This window comes from Carassius auratus, chromosome 6, assembly GCF_003368295.1.
Source record: "Carassius auratus strain Wakin chromosome 6, ASM336829v1, whole genome shotgun sequence".
In the NCBI taxonomy this organism is placed as follows: domain Eukaryota; kingdom Metazoa; phylum Chordata; class Actinopteri; order Cypriniformes; family Cyprinidae; genus Carassius; species Carassius auratus.
The window spans coordinates 23,539,390-23,559,678 of record NC_039248.1 but is presented as its reverse complement, the minus strand read 5'-3'; the positions used below and the strand labels follow the sequence as shown (position 1 = coordinate 23,559,678).

Below are 20,289 nucleotides of genomic sequence, written 5' to 3'. Positions count from 1 at the left end.
ACTGACTTAATTAACTTGCATATGAAAACATGTAAGCTCCACATTTGCTGGTTTTCTATTATAATAATGTGTTATTCTTTAACTATTATATTGTTATATTAAAATAGTTTTATAACAAAATATTCAGATATAAAATAAATAAGAAACTGACTGCAACCAAACTTTTAGCTTTTTTAACAATTATAAATATAAATTAAATTTTAAGATTTTATGAATATATATATATATATATATATATATATATACATATATACATATATATATATATATATATATATATATATATATATATATATATATATATATATATATATATATATATATATATATATATATATATGCTAAAAAATTCAGCATTATTTCCATGTGACTAATCAAATAAAATTAAATAAGTTTATATGAAATAAGAAATAAACTTTTGGATTTTGAGAAACAAAAATATGTTACAAATATAAATATTGTAAGGTTTTATACGTAAATACAATATATTTAATATTTATAAATAATAAAATATATTGTTTTATGTGAATAATCAAATGTACTGTAAGTAAATAAGTTCATACCTAAAAAAAAAATATATTAATATAATAGAAATATAAACACTGTATGGTTTTATTAGTAAAACTGTATGAAATAAATTATAAATTTACAATACAAAAACATACGTAAAGGATGTTCGCATTATTTCTGTTTAACTAATCAAACATCAAAGTTTTGTGAAATATACATATTACAGAAATGTTTTAGAAAGGTTTTATAAATTTAACATTTTGAAATATATAACTATCATAGAAAAATATTACCATTGTAAGGTTTTATGAGCATATGAATATTAAACTATTCTTCAAATGTAAAAAATGAGTCATTGATCATGTGACTCAGATATTATTCTTCCACTGAAGCTCAAGTTATTATTATATTATTATAGTTATTAAACAAGACAATTCATAATTCAACGTGTGTAGAGGTGTGGAGAGTGTGGAGAGGCTGGACATCTTTGATCTTTTCCATTCGCTGTTACTTTGTAACAGATTCTATTTGAAAGCCTCCATTGAAGATGAACGCTATGGAAACGGTTCTGATCGCGGTCCGTCACACTCTCATTGGGTCTCAGATCAGGCGCCGCGTTCTTCCCAGGAGTCTGAGCCTGTCCTCCTGCGACCTTTGACCTTGTCTGATTGTAGGGGAGAGATTGTCTCCACTTGGCCCCTAACGAGCCCTCTGTGTGTTCAGGGTCACGGAGGATCGCCACGGTAACCGCCACTAACAAAAGAGCCTGGAGTCCGCCGAGGGTTGACCTCCAGCCGACTCGGGCGATCGATAGCAGCCTCAACAAGAGAGAAAGAGAGAGAGAGAGAGAGAGAGTAGGAAGCCGAATGGAGCTGAGAAAGAGAGAGACAGACAGATATAGCGAGAGAATTGATTACAGAGAAAAACATCAATGCTGATTCCGTCTGCGTGGCGTTTTCATGGCCTATTGCAATGCAAATCATCTCTCGTTTATGTACTGTCAGACATGCATCCTAATATAATATTTAATAATTGTCATTTTATAGATGCAATTGATGCTTTTATTAATCAAGTATGCGTTAAAATGATCCAAAGTGACAGGAAAGACATTTATAATGTTACAAATGTTTTCTATTTCGCATAAGTGTTGTTTTTTTCAACTTTCTGTTTATCTGTGAATCCTGGAAAATCAAATGCATCACAGTTTCCACAAAACTATGAAGCAGCACGACTGTGTTCAACATTGATAATAATCAGAAGTGTTTCTTGAGCAGTAAATCATCATATTATTCTGATTTCTGAAGATCATGTGACACTGAAGACTGGAGGAATGATGCTGAAAATACAGCGGAGCATCACAGAAATACATTACAGTACTCACATAGTTATTCACAGCTGTAAATTATAATAATATCTCACAGTTTTTACTGTATTTTGAAATAAATGAAAATGTGTGTGTGTGTGTGTGTGTGTGTGTGTGTGTGTGTGTGTGTAAACTATGGCTCTGAACGTGATCTTATTCTGAAAACGCAGCGTCTGATTAGCATGCTAAACCGTCCTCCACCACTGTGTCAATTTACTCCTCCTTTATCAGCTGAGGTTCATCTGGATGTGATAGCACGCGTAAATGTTAGTCTTTGCATTTGCATTCTTGGCTGAAGAAAGTCGTTGGGAAATGTCTCTAATGGACTCGGTGTTTGAGTATGCAGAAGACGTCGCGGTCAAGATTATAATCTCACAATTAGAGTAACAAGGTTTTATTGATTGCTTCCCGGAGCTTTGGTTGCCAAGTAGGCCTGTGATTAGAGAAAGAGAGGAACGAGAGAGAAAACTCTTCCAGAGCAGCGTTTGGCTGCGGATCTGAGACGTCAGAAGAGAGAGATTCTGCTGCTGAGGGGTGACGAGGAATCCAGGACTGAGAGAGTTTACACACACCGATCCAAAACTCAGCTGTCAGGCCAAGATTAAATTTAGGACTGGTTCCAGGATTAATGGGGAGGGCCAAAGGAATGCTTTGGAGCACAGGTTTAAGTTTGGTCTTTTTTAAAGAAGACACTTGGCAGAGTATTTGCTAGAAATTATAATTATGAATAATGCAAAGAAATACTATTAAAAAAAAAAAAAAAAAAAAAAAAAAAATATATATATATATATATATATATATATATATATATATATATATATATATATATATATATATATATATATATATATATATATATATATATATATATATATATACATTTTTTTATGATATGGAAATCAAATAAATTTAAGCATGCTGAGTTCCAAATCTGGAGACGATATTGCAAAAAATTAGCTTTTAGTTCGATTTTATTTGGGTGCATTACTAAATCTTTCCACTAGATGAAATTTGCTTCCCATTTATTTCCTTTGCGGTAATTTTCGACCATGACGAGTACAAGTGTGACTATTTTTGACTTTTTTCATTTTTGTTCACCTGTACTAAGTTTTGTACCATGCTGAAAATTCTTAAAAAATAATAAATAAATAAAATACATAATAATAATAATAATAATAATAATAAAACAACATATATATATATATTTTTTTAATAACAAATGTGAATAAAATATTAAAATATAAATAAATATATTTAAAAAATATAAAATAGAAATAATAGAAATATAAATATTATTTTCTGTCAAAAATGATCGTACAGCACCAGAGGCAGGAGAAGCATGGTTAAGATTTCTATATAGAGAGATGATGTGTGATAAGTGTGTTTTCTGTGACTGGCTGTGATTGGGGATCTGTTGTCATTGGCTTGTTTTCACTGATTAAAGCGTCTTTGTGCTGACGGTAAACTCACGCCGTATGTTGTGTGTGTGTGTGTGTGTGTGTGTGTGTGCGCGCTGCTTTCCCTGCTGGTCCGAATTACGGCTGAGTACATTACTATGATTTACAACTTCCTCCTGCTGTTTAGATTGAAAAGAAAGTGAGGGAGTGAGCGCCGGCCCGTCGCCCTGCCCCCTCGCCCCGCTACCAACACACATCTTTTGTCAAATGAAAACAAAGCACGAGCCTGCCAAAATATTTCTATAGTCGATTGCTGAGCAAGCAGAGAGTCAGTCAGGAGACAAAGGCTGAGAGAGATCGCTGGACGGCTAGATCTGATGCCACAGCAAAACTCTCTCAAACCATGTCTCTGATCGACGGGTGAATCTCATTAAACCCAAAACAACATGTGCAGCTCAGCTTTCACCATGCAATTTAGATTTTGCATAAAGACAATGAAGCCTGGTTTAGGATCATTACGATTTTTTTGCATTGCGTGCCATTTTTCATGATAAATGTACCCTCAAACTCTCATTAGTGAAATGCACTATTAGTTGCATTTGGCTTTTTGTTATGCATCAGAACGGATCAGCAACCCATTTTTGGGTCTTAGTCCACTAGCTATATGCAGAGTGGTAGTATTTATTGTAATGCTTTTATATTTTAAAGTAAAATTAGTTTTGCAAGCATGCATTTTATGCTGATTTAAATAAAAAAACAAACCTAATGAGATTCACCGCAGAGCATCAAGGGCATAATTTACTCAAAAGTAACATCTGGATGCATTTCAGTAATGATAATTGGAGGGAAAATGTGCTCGGTTATCATGGAAATAATATTGTGATGCAAAAAGGCTTAACATAGGTTTAATTTTCTTTATGCAAAATGTGATTTCTTCTTTCTTTCTTCTGATTTTGGAGCTGAATCATGTGTGTTTTCATGAGTTTTGTCCACATCAGTCTTTGTCTGTTTGGAATATTTCACTGACACTGAACTGTTAACAAATGCAGCTGAGTGTTTATTCGATTCGCTTATGTTATCAGTAGTTTATAGTCTTTTATATGACTTTAAGAATCATGTGTATATACAGTAAAAGTGCATCACCTCCTGCTGCATTGCTTGTGTTTAAAGCAGACAGATAAACATTTCCTCAGCAGCTCATACGGTATCTTGTGTGCTCGTCTTCCACTACGTTTTTGTATATTCATTTAGTTATATCATTAAATCATGTCATATAAGACACAGAACAAACTCAATCTGCTCAAGGAAGCATCACTGTCTGTCATTGCATTTTCATTGCATTTTTATTTAAATGTCATTAACATCACAGCACAGAATGCTATTAAATAAGAGCATTAGATAAAATAAAAATAAAAAGTAATGTCTGTCTGCATGCATGAGGAAAACTGACAGAAGGTCCGTGTCACTGCATACTGTATATTGTTATATTGAGTTTTTTTCCATGTATAACATGCACGTCTCAGTACAGTGAGCTTTCACTGTTAGATCAGGCCTGAATACAGTAGAAACTAAGTTTCATATTGATGCTGAATGCAGATTGTGATGATTCACTCCAGCGTGTGATATTTATAAGATTAAGTGTTTGTAAGATTGTTAGTTAGTGTGCAAACCTGCTGTCTACATACTCTCTAAGTGGCATACTAGCCTTACGATTAGATTTTTTAAGTGATTTATCAATATTTATTAAGACGTTCAGTGTTCAATGGAATATTTTCATAATATAAATATCAAAATTGTTCTTTTTTTAAGTATACATGTTTTGCTGACTAAAATAAGGTGTCTCAGAAGGGAGTATATTGTGGCAATATATTTAAAAAGTTTAAGATCTTTAAAGTATGTTCATTTATGCACTCAGTAATTTTAAAATAAAAATGATTTTCATGATATTCAATTTTTTTTAGATGCACCTATATATGTATTCTCTTAAGACAGGGTTATTATCTTAAACTAAAAATGTTTATATATATATATATATTTGCCAAGGCAATATTTCAAATTTTTTGTTTAGATTAAGTAGAAATATTAAAATAAATAAAACAAAAACTAAAATGTAATATTAAACTATAGACACTATAGAAAAAAAAGAATATATATATATATATATATATATATATATATATATATATATATATATATATATATATATATATATATAACAGAATTACTAATACTTTAATATTAAAATGAAAACTGAAAATCAAAAATCAATAATTTTAACAATAACTGTAGTAGTATTTGATTTGATTAACAATTAACAATCTCTTAAAAACTCATCATGAACCCAATTACAAAATACTGTAAAAACTGTAAAAAAATTTAATATTATTGAAATTTAAAATACCAGTTTTCTATTGTAATACATGTTAAAATGTAATTTATTCCTGTGATGCAACGCTGAATTTTGAGCATCATTACGCCATTCTTTCATGTAACATGATCCCTAAGAAGAATTAAAAATCTAAAAATAAAATTCAAAATATAATAACAATAACTCATACTTGGAGGTCAGCTTAGTAGACAATTTGATTAGCAATTAACAATCCCTTATAAACCCTTCATGAACCCAGAACCCTGCAGAGATCACACATCATATGAACTTATGTGCTGTAAGACTCATAAAAACACATCACGTCTGACATTTGCTGTGAATATCTGGCTGACGTCACGCAGCTTCTTCGTCTCACGTCTGTGACCTGAGTGTTCATCGTTAGTTTGATTCCCCTCCGCTCTCGTTCTGTCTCTAATATTCACGTTGTGTTTTTCTTCCAGTCCAGTGTGCAGTAATAATGACCTCAGATTTCCCAGAATTCTCATAATGCTCAAATGGACTTTGTCATTCCCCTTTTCTTGTTGATTGAATCATCTTACTATTTATAGCTGTTTTATGAAAGACAAAGAATGAACACCTGAGAAGAGCATGATGGGAAAATGAGGACGGTTTTAACTTGTTGGATTAACTGTGTGATATGCTGGAAATACTTAGAGTAGCAACAGTTTTATGTTTTTTAAAATAAGTTAAAGCTGCATTTATTTGTTCAAACATACAGTAAAATTGTGAAATATTATTACAATTTACAATAACTGTTTTCTATGTGAATATAAGTTCAAATATAATTTATTTCTGTGATGCGCAGCTGTATTTTCAGCATTATTACTCTACTCTTCAGTGTCACATGATCTTCAGAAATCATGAAAATATGATGATTTGCTGCTCGAGAAATTTTCTGATTGTCATCAGTGTTGAAAACAATTGTGCTGCACAATATTTTTGTGGAAACTGTGATGCATTTTATCTTTCAGGGTTCACAGATTCATAGAAATGTCTTTATTCTCACTTTTGATCAATGCGATGCATCCTTGCAGAATAAAAATATTAATTTCTTTTAAAAAACAAGACCCACATTTTTTAAGTATATTTTTAAATGTGCACATATAAATGTTTTTTTACAAGTATGTATTACACAGCTTGCTTTCAAATGATTTCAGCAGAACAAATATTAACTCTAATCTGAAAATCTGAAATAAATTGTATGCTGAAATGTCTGCATATGTCATTTATGGCATGAAATTTGCACATTTCCAAAAACTTTTATCGAAACACTGAATCATGCACGATTGCTGATCCACATGCACATCTGAAAGAAAATATGACATGTAAATTATCATGACAACACCACTTATTGCTAATATTGCTTGTCTTATTTTTTTTGCATTGATGCATGGTTTATAAAACTCTGCAGAGAACCAAAAGTCTATGCAGTATTTTTATTTCCCCCACTATGATTCTATAACACGCCTCTTTTGCTCTGATAAATATTGTTGAGAACGGCGCATGTTCATGCATATGCATATGGAGGATGCCGACAGCGAGGTACAAAAGAAAAAGTGCTATTTTATTCTTTAGATGTTTCCTTCAAGTGCTATTGAACTGTAGAAATCCGACTGGGTCGAACCGGGCTGATGAGAATGTAAAGATTCTGGATATTTCAGACTGTAAATTGGCGCTTGAGCATATGGTGTTTGAGTGAACACATTGAAGGTTAAATGTTTCGCCTCGTCCACATGCTCTCAGAATAATGTAGACTGGAGCAGATGGTATGTAGGCTGCACATTCACTTTATTTATGGGTGAATACGACTGTGTGTGTGTGACTGTTGCAATTAGGTTTCATTTAGCCGGATATTTATTAATTATCTCTCGCTGCAGACGCATATAATCCAATCCACTGTTGGAAAAGGTGCTGCTTTATACCTGCCTGTCTAAATGAGCACATATAGACACATACATAAAGCTTGTAATGACTGGATCGTTAAGTTTTCTAAAGGCAAACCATGCAAAACATGCTTTTCATATTGCTGTTTGGTTGCTAGGGTGTGCTGGATGATTAAAAGGGGGTTTCTATGGTGCTAGTTTTCAACTGAAAAGTGTTGATTATTATAAGGGATACTTGTATTTGAGAGAAAATGTTGCATTTTTAGAATTAGTAAAGGATGCATTTATACTACTTTGTTCATTAATAATTCACATGGGTGGTTTCTTTCTGTCTCAAGTGAAAATACTTGGCAAACACGGCTAAATATTACAAGCTTATTCTATTATTAGAATTAGTAATGCATGCATTTATGTTTATTAATTAATTAAGGTGCTTTCCTCCCATCTCAAGTGAGATGATTTTTGCAATGCCTAACTTGGCAAACACTACTATTACAAGCTGAACTACAGCTAAACCCTTAACTGCAATTAGGGTTGAATTAATCAATATAAATGCATGCATTTTAGTTCTAAAAATGCAAAATGTACTGGGTTTACATTTTGCATTTTTAGAACTAAAATGCATGCATTTATATTGATTAATTCATGAATAATTTATTATTTACTTGGGTGATTTCTTCCTGTCTCTAGAGAAAAGTGTACATAGATGATTGTTTGGGAAACTTGACTAAACAAACACTATTAACTGTAACAAGCTTAATCCTATGTAAACCCTTTTTAGAATAAAAATTGCATGCATTTATATGTATCAATTCACTAGGACAGTTTCTTCCTGTTTCAAATGTCTATAGATAGAATTTATTTATTTGCTTATTTTTTGCATACTTGACTTTGCAAGCACTACGAACTATTGCAAGTTTACCCCTTAATCCTTAAAGATCATTTTGCATTTTTGGAATAGGTAATGCATGCATTTGTATGTATTCACTCAGTATTTGGTTCAGTTATGAATGGTTTTCACCTTTACCTGCGTCCCCAAAAGGAGATTTTGTCATTTTATCTCACTTCTGGGAACGATTGTGTCCACACACACACACACACACACACACACACACACACACACACACACACAGACGCTCCTTCTCTCTGTGTCTGGTCTTGGGGTAATTTATGATGGTGCTGCTGTCCGTCAGCCAAATAAAAACAGATGATGCTCCAAAAACATCGTCTTTGATAAACCCACCCATCCACACACACACACACACACACACACAGAGAGAGAGTGAATGGGAATCAGATAAATGTCTTTCTTTGTCTGTCGTTCGTTGGGTTTGTGGGGGATGTGTTTTAGGTTAGATCACTCAGGCATCCATCACCGCATGTCGCTGGAGGTCTATAGAAAAATACTTATTAGAAAAATCTGTCATTATGCTTTTAAACACACGAGCACATCACATATGCCTCGCCAAACAAGAAACTTTTAGAGTTTTATTATTTGCACTTGAGTAAGTATTCCTCCCAGACATTTTACTAATTCAGAAATATTATTTTGCTTAACAGGTGAGGCTGTGCAGCTTATTTTAGTTTTAATAAATGCGAATATTAATATAGCATTCAAAGCACTCCGTCACTGTCATGAGGAGAGAAGTTTGCTTCTTTCAACTACGGTATATTCCCTTTTAAATGCATCATTTTTATGCATGCATTTCAAGCCATCAGATGCATGATTTTCACTTGCTGGACAAGAAAACTGGTAAAAACAAACAAATAAAAAATACACAGAAGGAGCTAGATAAACCAATATGCCGTTGAGTTTTGCACATACAGATATGCTTCAGAACATGTAAAACTGTAGTTGTGGAAATAATGGTCTTAATAAGCCAGATTGAAATAGATTTATGTCTGAATGGCATCTGTTGTGTTAAGACTGAAGCTCGCACGCTCATATGGTTGGATTTCTAATCAGCCCAACATCATACAATGGCTTTAAATCGATGCCAGATAGAGTTGGATGCCTTCCCAAAATGAGAAAAACTCTCTTCTCTTTTCATTATTCCATCATTTACACAAACTAGCCGTTCATCTGTTTATGAAAACAGAAGGCGTTGGGTTTGTGCACGTTTGCATATGATCAGATGCACAAATGTGAGTCGACTTTCCAGCAGCCTCCTCGACAAACCACCACCAAATGTTTCATCGTAAATATTCCCGGGAATTTGATAGCGTTCGTTTCAAAGTGGCGTCCCCTCTTCAGTTAATGAAAGCGACAAATTGAAACCCTCAAACTCAATGCAAAACGCCATCTTGCATCCAAATTGAGTTCTAATATCCTTGAAAATTGGACGGAGAGATTGAGGAGGAGCAGCAAAATGAAAAAAGAGGCAAACAAAGAGGAGAAAAAAAAAAACATTTGTCTTATTACCAACTGCCTTGCGATGAAGCTTTGAAGAGCAGCTTCTAAATGTGTAATACATATAATCACGTCCTGAAGTGAGGCGGATGAATTATGTATTTTTCCGAATCATTCGACATGGCGCAACCTTGAGATTTACATTTTATCGTCAAGGACGTTCTGCTACTTTTGACAAACGTCCCGTCCCTTCCTGGTTTCCCCACAAAACACCCACTGAATCCATTGTTAGCATTTATCCTTAAAATCAGCATGACGTGGACGGATTTGATGAACGTGGCCTTTCATGAGCGGGAGATGTGTGATGAGTCAGCCGTCGCTCCGCGGTGCTGAATGGAGCTTCAGCTAATGGACTTCAACTTCAGATCTCAAAGCATTACACATTTACAATCCTACATCTGCTCAACTCGATGTTCCTTACAGAAATCTACCACAGTACCAAGTCTAAAACACCAGGGTAGTCCATGTGGAAGCCTACTGAACTTTTCGAAGTGTATGAATGTGGTTGACTTAGAAAAAAAAGTTCCAGAAAGTAGAGTTGAACTATTATGGTATTTTTGGGAGAGTATGCCATGGTATTCATTTTGGGAGAGTATTACCATGGTATTTTTGACCTGTACCATGTTATTAATGTGATATTTTGGCCATATATTATGGTATTATGATAGTATTTTAGATGCATATCGTAGGATTCCCTATTTCTGACATGTACAGTGTTATTACTGTGGTGTTTGGGGGCATTTTACCAATGTACAACTATTTCTGACCATGGAGTTTTGAACATGAATATTGGTATTACCATGGATTTTTTATGTATACCATGGTATTATGGGAGTAATTTGGACATATGCTATGTATACTATGGTATTTTGGATATATAACAGTATTATTGGGATATTTCGAAGGTATACCGTGGTATAATTGTGGCATTTTGGATGTATACCAAGCATAGCATGGTATTATCATGGTTTTTTTTTGTCCTGTACCATGGTATTACAGTGGTATTTTGAGCATTTAATTAGTACAAGTTTTTTTTTTAATGTGTACTATTGTATCACATGTTTATTTTGGACATATTCCAAGTATAGCATGGCATCACCGTGGTAATTTGGGCATTTACCATAATGGTTTTATATTGTTATTTTTGGCTTACACCCAAATGTGGTAGTTTGGACATTTACCATGGTATTTTTCATGCGTACTATAGTATTACAGTGGTTTTATGGACATTTATATAGTATTACAGTAGTATTTTGGACGTGCAACATAGTGTTACTGTGGTATTGGATGTGTATTTTGGTAGCACCATCATGTTTTTGCATATGGAAATTGAAGAAAATACCATGACACATGAATTTCATTGTAGCACCACAGTATGTTTTTGTAAGGTTAAGTGCAGTAAATGTGACAGTATTACCATCGGGAGTGATGGGTTTTGTCGTGAGGTGTTATTTATTCCTCTAGCTTTGACTCTCCAGCGCTGTATCTGCTGACGCTGGAGCGTATCTACGGAGCTTCATCTCATCTCACAATTAAAGAGGTGAATGTGTAATTCGTGAAGGAGGAGAATTCTCTTGAGGACCCGACGACTCTCTTCACACAATAGCTGCTCGCCCCCCCCTGTTTACAACACACAATTTAGTTTCCTTCCAACAATTATGAGGGAAACTGAATCTCAGGAAATGTTCATTTCACATCCGTTAGAGCGGACAATAACAGGGGAGGCCCCGGAGTCTACAAAGACATCAGTCTTCAAAGGCCTGCAGAACTATATGGAAGATTAATATCCAGCGGCCGCAGCGCGACCATGTGTCCGAGCGAATCACATCGACTGAAAGACGAATATCTCAGCGGTGTCTTCATCCAAACATGAGGACAGTTCTTCAGTCTCATCGTTCTCTTCAAAACAAGAGCAGAGCGTCTGTGCTCAAAAACGGCACTTTTGGAGAAATCCGACGCTTACAGTATTCGAAACGTAAACTAAATTAACCCTCTAAAGCCTGAAATCTGACATAATGGTATTTTGGACATGTACCATGTAGAGTGTGGTATTCCCATGGTATTTCTGACCTTTACCATGGTATTAATGTGATATTTTGGGCATTTACCATGGTGCTACTACTTTGGATGTGTACAACTTTTGTGTGTACCATAGTATTAGGGATGTATACCATGTATACCATGGTATTTTGGAAGTACACTATGTTTAGTGTGGTATTTTGGGCATTTACCATGGTACTAATAAAGTACGTTGTACTTATACCATGAATACCATTGTATTACCATGGGAAATTGGACATTTTCCATGGTTTTAATGTGATATTTGGGGCATTTACCATGGTACTAATAAAGTATGTTGTACTTATACCATGAATACCATTGTATTACCATGGGAAATTGGACATTTTCCATGGTTTTAATGTGATATTTGGGGCATTTACCATGGTACTAATAAAGTATGTTGTACTTATACCATGAATACCATTGTATTACCATGGGAAATTGGACATTTTCCATGGTTTTAATGTGATATTTGGGGCATTTACCATGGTACTAATAAAGTATGTTGTACTTATACCATGAATACCATTGTATTACCATGGGAAATTGGACATTTTCCATGGTTTTAATGTGATATTTGGGGCATTTACCATGGTGTTACTACTTTGGATGTGTACAACGTTTGTGTGCACCATAGTATTAGGGATGTATACCATGCATACCATGGTATTTTGGAAATACACTATGTTTAGTGTGGTATTTTGGGCATTTACCATGGTACTAATAAAGTATGTTGTACATATACCATGAATACCATTGTATTACCATGGGAAATTGGACATTTTCCATGGTTTTAATGTGATATTTTGGGCATTTACCATGGTACTAATATAGTATGTTGTACTTATACCATGAATACCATTGTATTACCATGGTAATTTGGACATTTTCCATGGTTTTAATGTGATATTTTGGGCATTTACCATGGTGTTACTATTTTGGATGTGTACAACGTGGTGTGCACCATAGTATTAGGGATGTATACCATGCATACCATGGTATTTTGGAAATACACTATGTTTAGTGTGGTATTTTGGGCATTTACCATGGTACTAATAAAGTACGTTGTACTTATACCATGAATACTATTGTATTATCATGGTAATTTGGACATTTTCCATTTTTTAATGTGATATTTTGGGCATTTACCATGGTACTAATATAGTATGTTGTACTTATACCATGAATACCATTGTATTACCGTTCTAATTTGGACATTTGCCATGGTATTAATGTGATATTTTGGGCATTTACCATGGTGCTACTACTTTGGATGTGTACAATATTTGTGTGCGCCATAGTATTAGGGATGTATACCATGCATACCATGGTATTTTGGAAATACACTATGTATAGTGTGGTATATTGGGCATTTACCATGGTACTAATATAGTATGTTGTACTTATACCATGAATACCATTGTATTACCATTCTAATTTGGACATTTGCCATGGTATTTTGATGTGTACTATGGCATTACTGTGGTATTTTGTAATGTATTTGATACTCTAATACACGATTGATGGAGAATCAAGTAAAGCTGAGCTGCTTCAGTCCAGTAAGAGTTCATCTGGAGATATTACTGACGTTACTCTGACCTTTACTTGGTCAAAACCAGACAAGATTTGACACCAGAAGCTCGAACTGAAGCTGGACGCTTGTACAATTACACTAAAAGAGCTTTGACTGATAAATAAAAGGCATGCAGTAGATTGAGTGCAACAGGTTCATCAGCATCATGTAGATCCTTTAAAGCATCATAGCCTTGTTAATGTATTCTCTTTCTTAAAGCAACGTTTAGCGTTTTATCCTTTCGGAGACGCTCAGACGGGTGATATATTTGGGAGAACTTTGTGATTTGAGTAATGTATGGTGGCAAGGTCCCACAATCCTTGTCTCTCTCTCCTTCTCCACGGCCGAGTATTTGCTAAAAGTATTTGTTTGCAAGATAAATGGCCGTTCTCCAGGCGAAGATGACAGGCAACACAAAGATGATATTGAATTGATTTCTGAAATGTTGCAGAACTGACTGTTTGATGTATACGGGCAGACATGAATCATAGAAATTCTATTAAAAAAGCTCTTGAATGGTTGACAGCGGAATATTATTTCTGATGATTAATTTGAGTCAGTCATTATGGACGGGGCTCCAGTCAGATCGCCTCCTACAAAATTGCTTTTCATTCCCTCTTGAATACCCAGGCAATCTCTCTCCCTCTCTCTCTTTTTCCTCTTTCCTGAATTTAACATCAGACGTCAACGCGGCTGATGCGAGGCACGAGTGTCGGGAAACCACCAGAGCCAATCGCAAACTTTAGCGCAATGAAAACATGGTCTGTGCTTCCAAAAGTTGATTGTGATAATGCCGTAAATCCAGCAAATTTTTTGTGATTCCAGAGCCAAATCGGAAGCTGCCAACTGCATAATATTTAAATAGTTGTGTTTATATCTCACTTCACAAAGTAATGAGGTGATCATCACATCTCTTATTGCTCATACGTTCAGAAGTGTTCAGACTTACTGTAAAGTTTTAAAATGTTTTTTGATTCAAAATGTTGTTTATTTAATTTAAATTGATGTATTTTATTATTGTATGTTCTATTAATATTGTATGTTCTTTAATATAAATATTTGTTTTACCTAAACATAAGTGTTATTTTAATTTATTTGTTTCATTTGAACATAAGTTGCGATTTAATTTAATTAATTGTATTTATTGTATTTATTTTTATAACACATTTTTAATTTATTGTATTTGAACAGAATTTATTTTATTTCAACATAAATTAATTTTTTATATTATCTATTTATTTTTAAAATGCATTGTATTTTTTATTTATCGTATTTAAATGTAAATATTTTAATTTTATTTATTGTATTTAATAATATTTTTTTATTATTTTATTTTAGTTTAAGTTGTATTTTTATTTTATTACATATTTGTATTTAAACATTTTATTTTATTTTATTTTATTTTAACAAGAAAAACACCACTCACATTACTTTTCTAGACTGTGAAGCTGTGCAAGCAAATAGATAGCCTAATTCTGATACATGCGATGACTGTCCATTACAACATGTAGGCATTTATAAATACAAAAAATAAAATTTTATGAATTGCAATCCTTTAATTTTTAATATTTGGCATGTTTGTGTGCTGCTGTTCGTCCCTGTGTTTAATAAGCAGCGTGTACACTCTTTTAATAACAAAGAAAAACCATTGCGCCAGACTTTAGACCAGGTTTGAGTTGGTCTATGGCGCAGTCTATTTTGAGCTATTTTAAATAGCAATGTGCCTGAACACACCTCTTTTTTAGACCAGCACGCCCATGGGCGCAAAAATGAGCGCAAATGCATTTGCTAATTAAACAACGTGGCGCCAGGAAAATGGCGCCGGACTGAAACTAGCAAACACACTTGCCTTGCGTCGCATTGCGCTGGGTGTATTATAGGGCCCTAAGTGATTTTCTTTCTTCTCCGCTGCAGAATTACTCCGGACAGGGAGGGGGCAATGGGAACGGCGGAGGAGGGGGAGACGAGGACTACGAGATCCCCCCTATAACCCCGCCGAATCACCCCGAGCCGCCGCTGCTGCACCTGATGGACCCCGAGTCCAGCTACCTGTGTCACTCCATCCCTCACAACGGCCTGATCAACCCGTACTCGTACTCCGAGCTGCCCGCCCTCATGATGTCCAACATGCTCGCCCAGGACGGACACCTGCTGTCCAGCCAGATGCCCTCGGTGAGTGCCCTACATAGACAGCAGTCAGGTGTCAGAGTTCCTTCAACCATTCCATTCCTCTCTGCTTTTCCTCCTCTTTCTCATATCCAGTGCTCATTACTTTGTGTTTCGTTGCTTAACACAGACTCTGAGAGCTATAAAGAAATATCAGGAGTGTCGTCAAATCTGCCATCTGTGGAAACTCCCTCATAAAGTGTAGAAATCCACAGAAACGCCTGGGAAAACACTGAGGAATTCATCTTTAGGGGTGAATCTCACTCTTTAAAAATGCAAAATAGATATTATTTCTTACTAGTGGTTTTGGGTTGAAATGTGCATTGAAATCAGTCTGAAAAAAAAAATAAACATTTAACAGTTTTTCGAAGTAAAAAAAAATATTTTATTAAAAATTGTATAAAAAAAAAAAAAAAAAAAATATATATATATATATATATATATATATATATATATATATATATATAAATTTCTAAGACTGAAATAAAAATAAATTATAGCTAAACAGAAATATTTAAGAAAAATTTAAAATGACAAAAGCATTTGATTAAATTATGAAAACTAGCTAAAACCTGTCAAAATATTAGCATATAATACCACAATAATACTAAAATAATATTCAAGGGAATCTTCTTTAATGTGGATTTCACTCTTTAAAAGTGCAGAGAAGAATAATATTTAACAATTATAAGTACTACTGTAAGAACAAAAGTGCTAAATCTGAAATATAAAAAAACTGAAGCTAAATGCAAGCTAAAAAATAAAAATACAAATAATTTGATGAACTTAAAAAAATAAAAGTTAATTTCAAATATGAATAAATATTATATTAGTTTAATTCTAAAATAACTAAGATGAATTATTATTCAATGGTGAATTTTATTCCCTAAGAATACAAAACTGAGTTATATTTAACTATACACTAAGTACAAAAATTGCTACAATTGAAAAAATAAAGGTAAACAGAAATATAAAAAATTATATATATTTTTAAATCTGAATTAAAAATAAATTAATAAAATAATATTATTAAATGATTATTAAAATTATAATTATAATAATTAGTATTATTAAAATAAAGCAAATTACAACTTTAGTAAAAAAAAAGTATAATTTATTCAAAATCAAAATATTGATACATTTTATGCTACTATAATAATGAAATAACACTAGACATTTTTTTTTTATTTCACCTCTTTTAAACAAAACACAGTGTATTCTTTTTATATGCCATGGCTTTATTATTTGTGCCTTTTGATTGTTAAACTTTGATTGTGAAACTGGAATTTGATGCAACAGCGGGACAGAATTTAAATTCAACTCAACTCTGGTCATTTTCTAATGGCTCTCTACAAAAGAAGCCACTTAAAATGGACATCAGGCAGCAGCACAAAATGGATGACAGCGGTTCTGCAGCCGTATGAATCTATGCATGCAATTTCTTGAGCTACCAGAATGCATTAAATCAACCATTCTTTCATTTCGAGATCCCATTTCTATATTGACACCCATCGAGCGGGTGAATAGAGTGTGCTAGTCAATAATACTTCACTAAATGAAACGTTCAGCGTGATGGACTGCCATTTTATTCCCATTTCTTCCCCAAGCAAACTTCTTTAACCATGTAGTGATTATGTTCTGCAGTATTTGTGCTGTAAATTTCAGGTTGTTTCTGGTTGAGGCATGCGTGAGGGTTTATATGCCTACAATCACAATGATAAAACCAATCATTTCTGGAAAGCTATATGCTCTGTGAGCTGTATAAATGGGAATATGTATTGTGCCCTATTCATTGCGATGCTGATAACATTCCACGCTTTACTCTGACCTTTTATGACCTTTGCTTCAATCTGAGTTTGATGAAATGAAATTGTAGATTGCTGATTTTGTCTTGTTCGGTAGATCGATGGCATTCAAGCGCTCTGCACAAGTACGGGGGGCTTTATCAGTGGTGCAACAAAGAGTGCCATGTATTTGTTGTTTTGTTTTGTTGCATGATCTTTTCTGGATTGTAACCTTCTCTTTGGTTTTTATTGTGCTTTGGGTTGTGCTTTGCTTTGCTTTATTTTGCTTTGGATTGCTTTGTTCTGTGTTTTGTTTTGTTTTGTTTTGTTTTGATTTGATTTGATTTCTGTTTTGTTTTGTTTTGTGTTTGGTTTGTTTTTTTGTTCTGTTCTGTTCTGATCGGTCCGGTTCGGTTCTGTGTTCTATGTTCTATGTTCTATGTTCTTTTGTCTTCTGTTCTGTTTTTGTTTTGTTTTCTGTTCTGTTTTGTTCAGTTGTTTTTGTGTTCTGTTCTGTTATGTTCTGTGTTGTGTTCTGATCTCTTCCATTCCATTTTGTTCAGTTCTGTTCTGTTACGTTCCGTTCTCTTTGGTTCGGTTCCGTTCTGTTCCGTTTAGTTCCGTACTCTTTGGTTTCATTCCGTTCCGCTCTGTTCTGTTCTGTTCTGTTTGGTTCTGTGTTGTGTTCTGTGTTCTGTGTTCTGTGTTCTATGTTCTATGTTCTATGTTCTGTGTTGTGTTCTGTTCTGTTCTGTTCTGTGTTGTGTTCTGTGTTCTATGTTATTTTCTTTTCTTTTCTGTTCTATTTTTGTTTTGTTTTCTGTACTGTTTTGTACAGTTGTTTTTGTGTTCTGTTCTGTTCTGTTATGTTCTTTTCGGTTCTGTGTTGTGTTGTGTTCTATGTTCTATGTTTTGTGTTCCATTCTGTTCCGTTCCATTCTTTTCGGTTCCGGTCGGTTCAGTTCTGTTTTGTTCTGTTACGTTCCATTCTCTTCAGTTCCATTCTCTTCTGGTCTGCTTTGCTCTGTTCTGATCTGTTCTGTTCTGATCTGTTCTGTTCGGTTCTGCTCCGTTCCGTTCCGTTCCATTCCATTCTCTTCGGTTCCATTCTGTTCTGTTCTGTTCTGTTCTGTTCTGTGTTGTGTTCTATGTCCTATGTTCTATGTTCTTTTCTTTTCTGTTTTTGTTTTGTTTTGTTTTCTGTTTTGTTCTGTTGTTTTTGTGTTCTGTTCTTTTCTGTTTTTTGTTCTGTTCTGTGTTCTGTGTTCTTTTCTTTTCTGTTTTGTTCTGTTGTTTTTGTGTTCTGTTCTTTTCTTTGTTGTGTTCAGTTCTGTTCTTCGTTCTATGTTCGTTTGTCTTCTGTTCTGTTTTTGTTTTGTTTTGTGTTCTGTTTTGTTCAGTTGTTTTTGTGTTCTGTTCTGTTATGTTCTGTGTTGTGTTCTGATCTGTTTGTGTTGTTCTGTTCTGTTCTCTTCCATTCCATTTTGTTCAGTTCTGTTCTGTTACGTTCCGTTCTCTTTGGTTCAATTCAGTTCTGTTCCGTTTAGTTCCGTTCTCTTTGGTTCCATTCCGTTCCGCTCTGTTCTGTTCTGTTTGGTTCTGTGTTGTGTGTTCTGTGTTCTATGTTCTATGTTCTATGTTCTATGTTCTATGTTCCATTCTGTTCTGTTCTGTTCTGTGTTGTGTTCTGTGTTCTATGTTATTTTCTTTTCTTTTCTGTTCTATTTTTGTTTTCTTTTCTGTTCTGTTTTGTACAGTTGTTTTTGTGTTCTGTTCTGTTCTGTTATGTTCTTTTCGGTTCTGTGTTGTGTTGTGTTCTATGTTCTATGTTCTGTGTTCCATTCTGTTCTGTTCCATTCTCTTCGGTTCCGTTCGGTTTAGTTCTGTTTTGTTCTGTTACGTTCCATTCTCTTCAGTTCCATTCTGTTCTGTTCTGTTCTGTTCTGTTCTGTTCTGCTCTGCTCTGCTCTGCTCTGCTCTGCTCTGTTCTGTTCTGTTCGGTTCTGCTCCGTTCCGTTCCATTCCATTCTCTTCGGTTCCATTTGGTTCCGCTCTGTTCTGTTCCATTCCGTTCCATTATCTTCGGTTCCATTCTGTTCTGTTCTGATCTGATCTGTTCTGTTCTGTTCTGTTCTGTGTTGTGTTGTGTTCTATGTTCTATGTTCTTTTCTTTTCTTTTCTGTTTTTGTTTTGTTTTCTTTTCTGTTTTGTTCTGTTGTTTTTGTGTTCTGTTCTTTTCTGTTCTTTGTTCTGTTGTTTTTGTGTTCTGTTCTTTTCTGTGTTGTGTTCAGTTCTGTTCTTCGTTCTATGTTCGTTTCTTTTCTGTGTTCTGTTCTGTTCCGTTTTCTGTTCTATGTTATGTGCTCTGTGTTCTCTTTTGTTTTGTTTCGTTATGTTTTCTGTTCTCTGTTCTGTTCTCTGTTTTGTTTATATCCGCAAAATTCAAAGCAAAAAGCACCGGTCCATTACAGTTAATCCTGTTGTGGTGTTGTTTCGTAGATGTGTATTTGCGGTTCTGTCCGAGCTTTTCCAAACAGAAGCTTTTGCTGATGAAATGAATCTCTGCCATCAGGGGGTCAGTGCATATATTCCATCTTCAGAAGAAAAGAGAAGAAAAGCCATTAGGTTTCATCTTCCATCTTGAGTAGATCGAGCTGAAGAGATCTTTTTTCATTAGAGCGGTGCAGAGCGAGAGAGAGAGACTGTCAGAGAAAAGAGATGGAGAGAGATGGGCTGGAGGAGCAGAAAGAGTG

General features: G+C 34.3%; 1 protein-coding gene across 3 annotated transcripts in view; it reads left to right on the top strand.

The window, feature by feature from the left end:
- The window catches only part of LOC113101987 (TOX high mobility group box family member 2-like), a 112,500-nt gene that overhangs the window by 55,361 nt on the left and 36,850 nt on the right, over nt 1–20,289 (top strand). For all 3 annotated transcript variants that reach the window (XM_026265721.1, XM_026265719.1, XM_026265720.1), the window contains one exon: nt 15,501–15,758. In XM_026265721.1, coding sequence (XP_026121506.1) covers nt 15,501–15,758 — 258 coding nt within the window. The remainder of the gene's footprint in view (nt 1–15,500; nt 15,759–20,289) is intronic.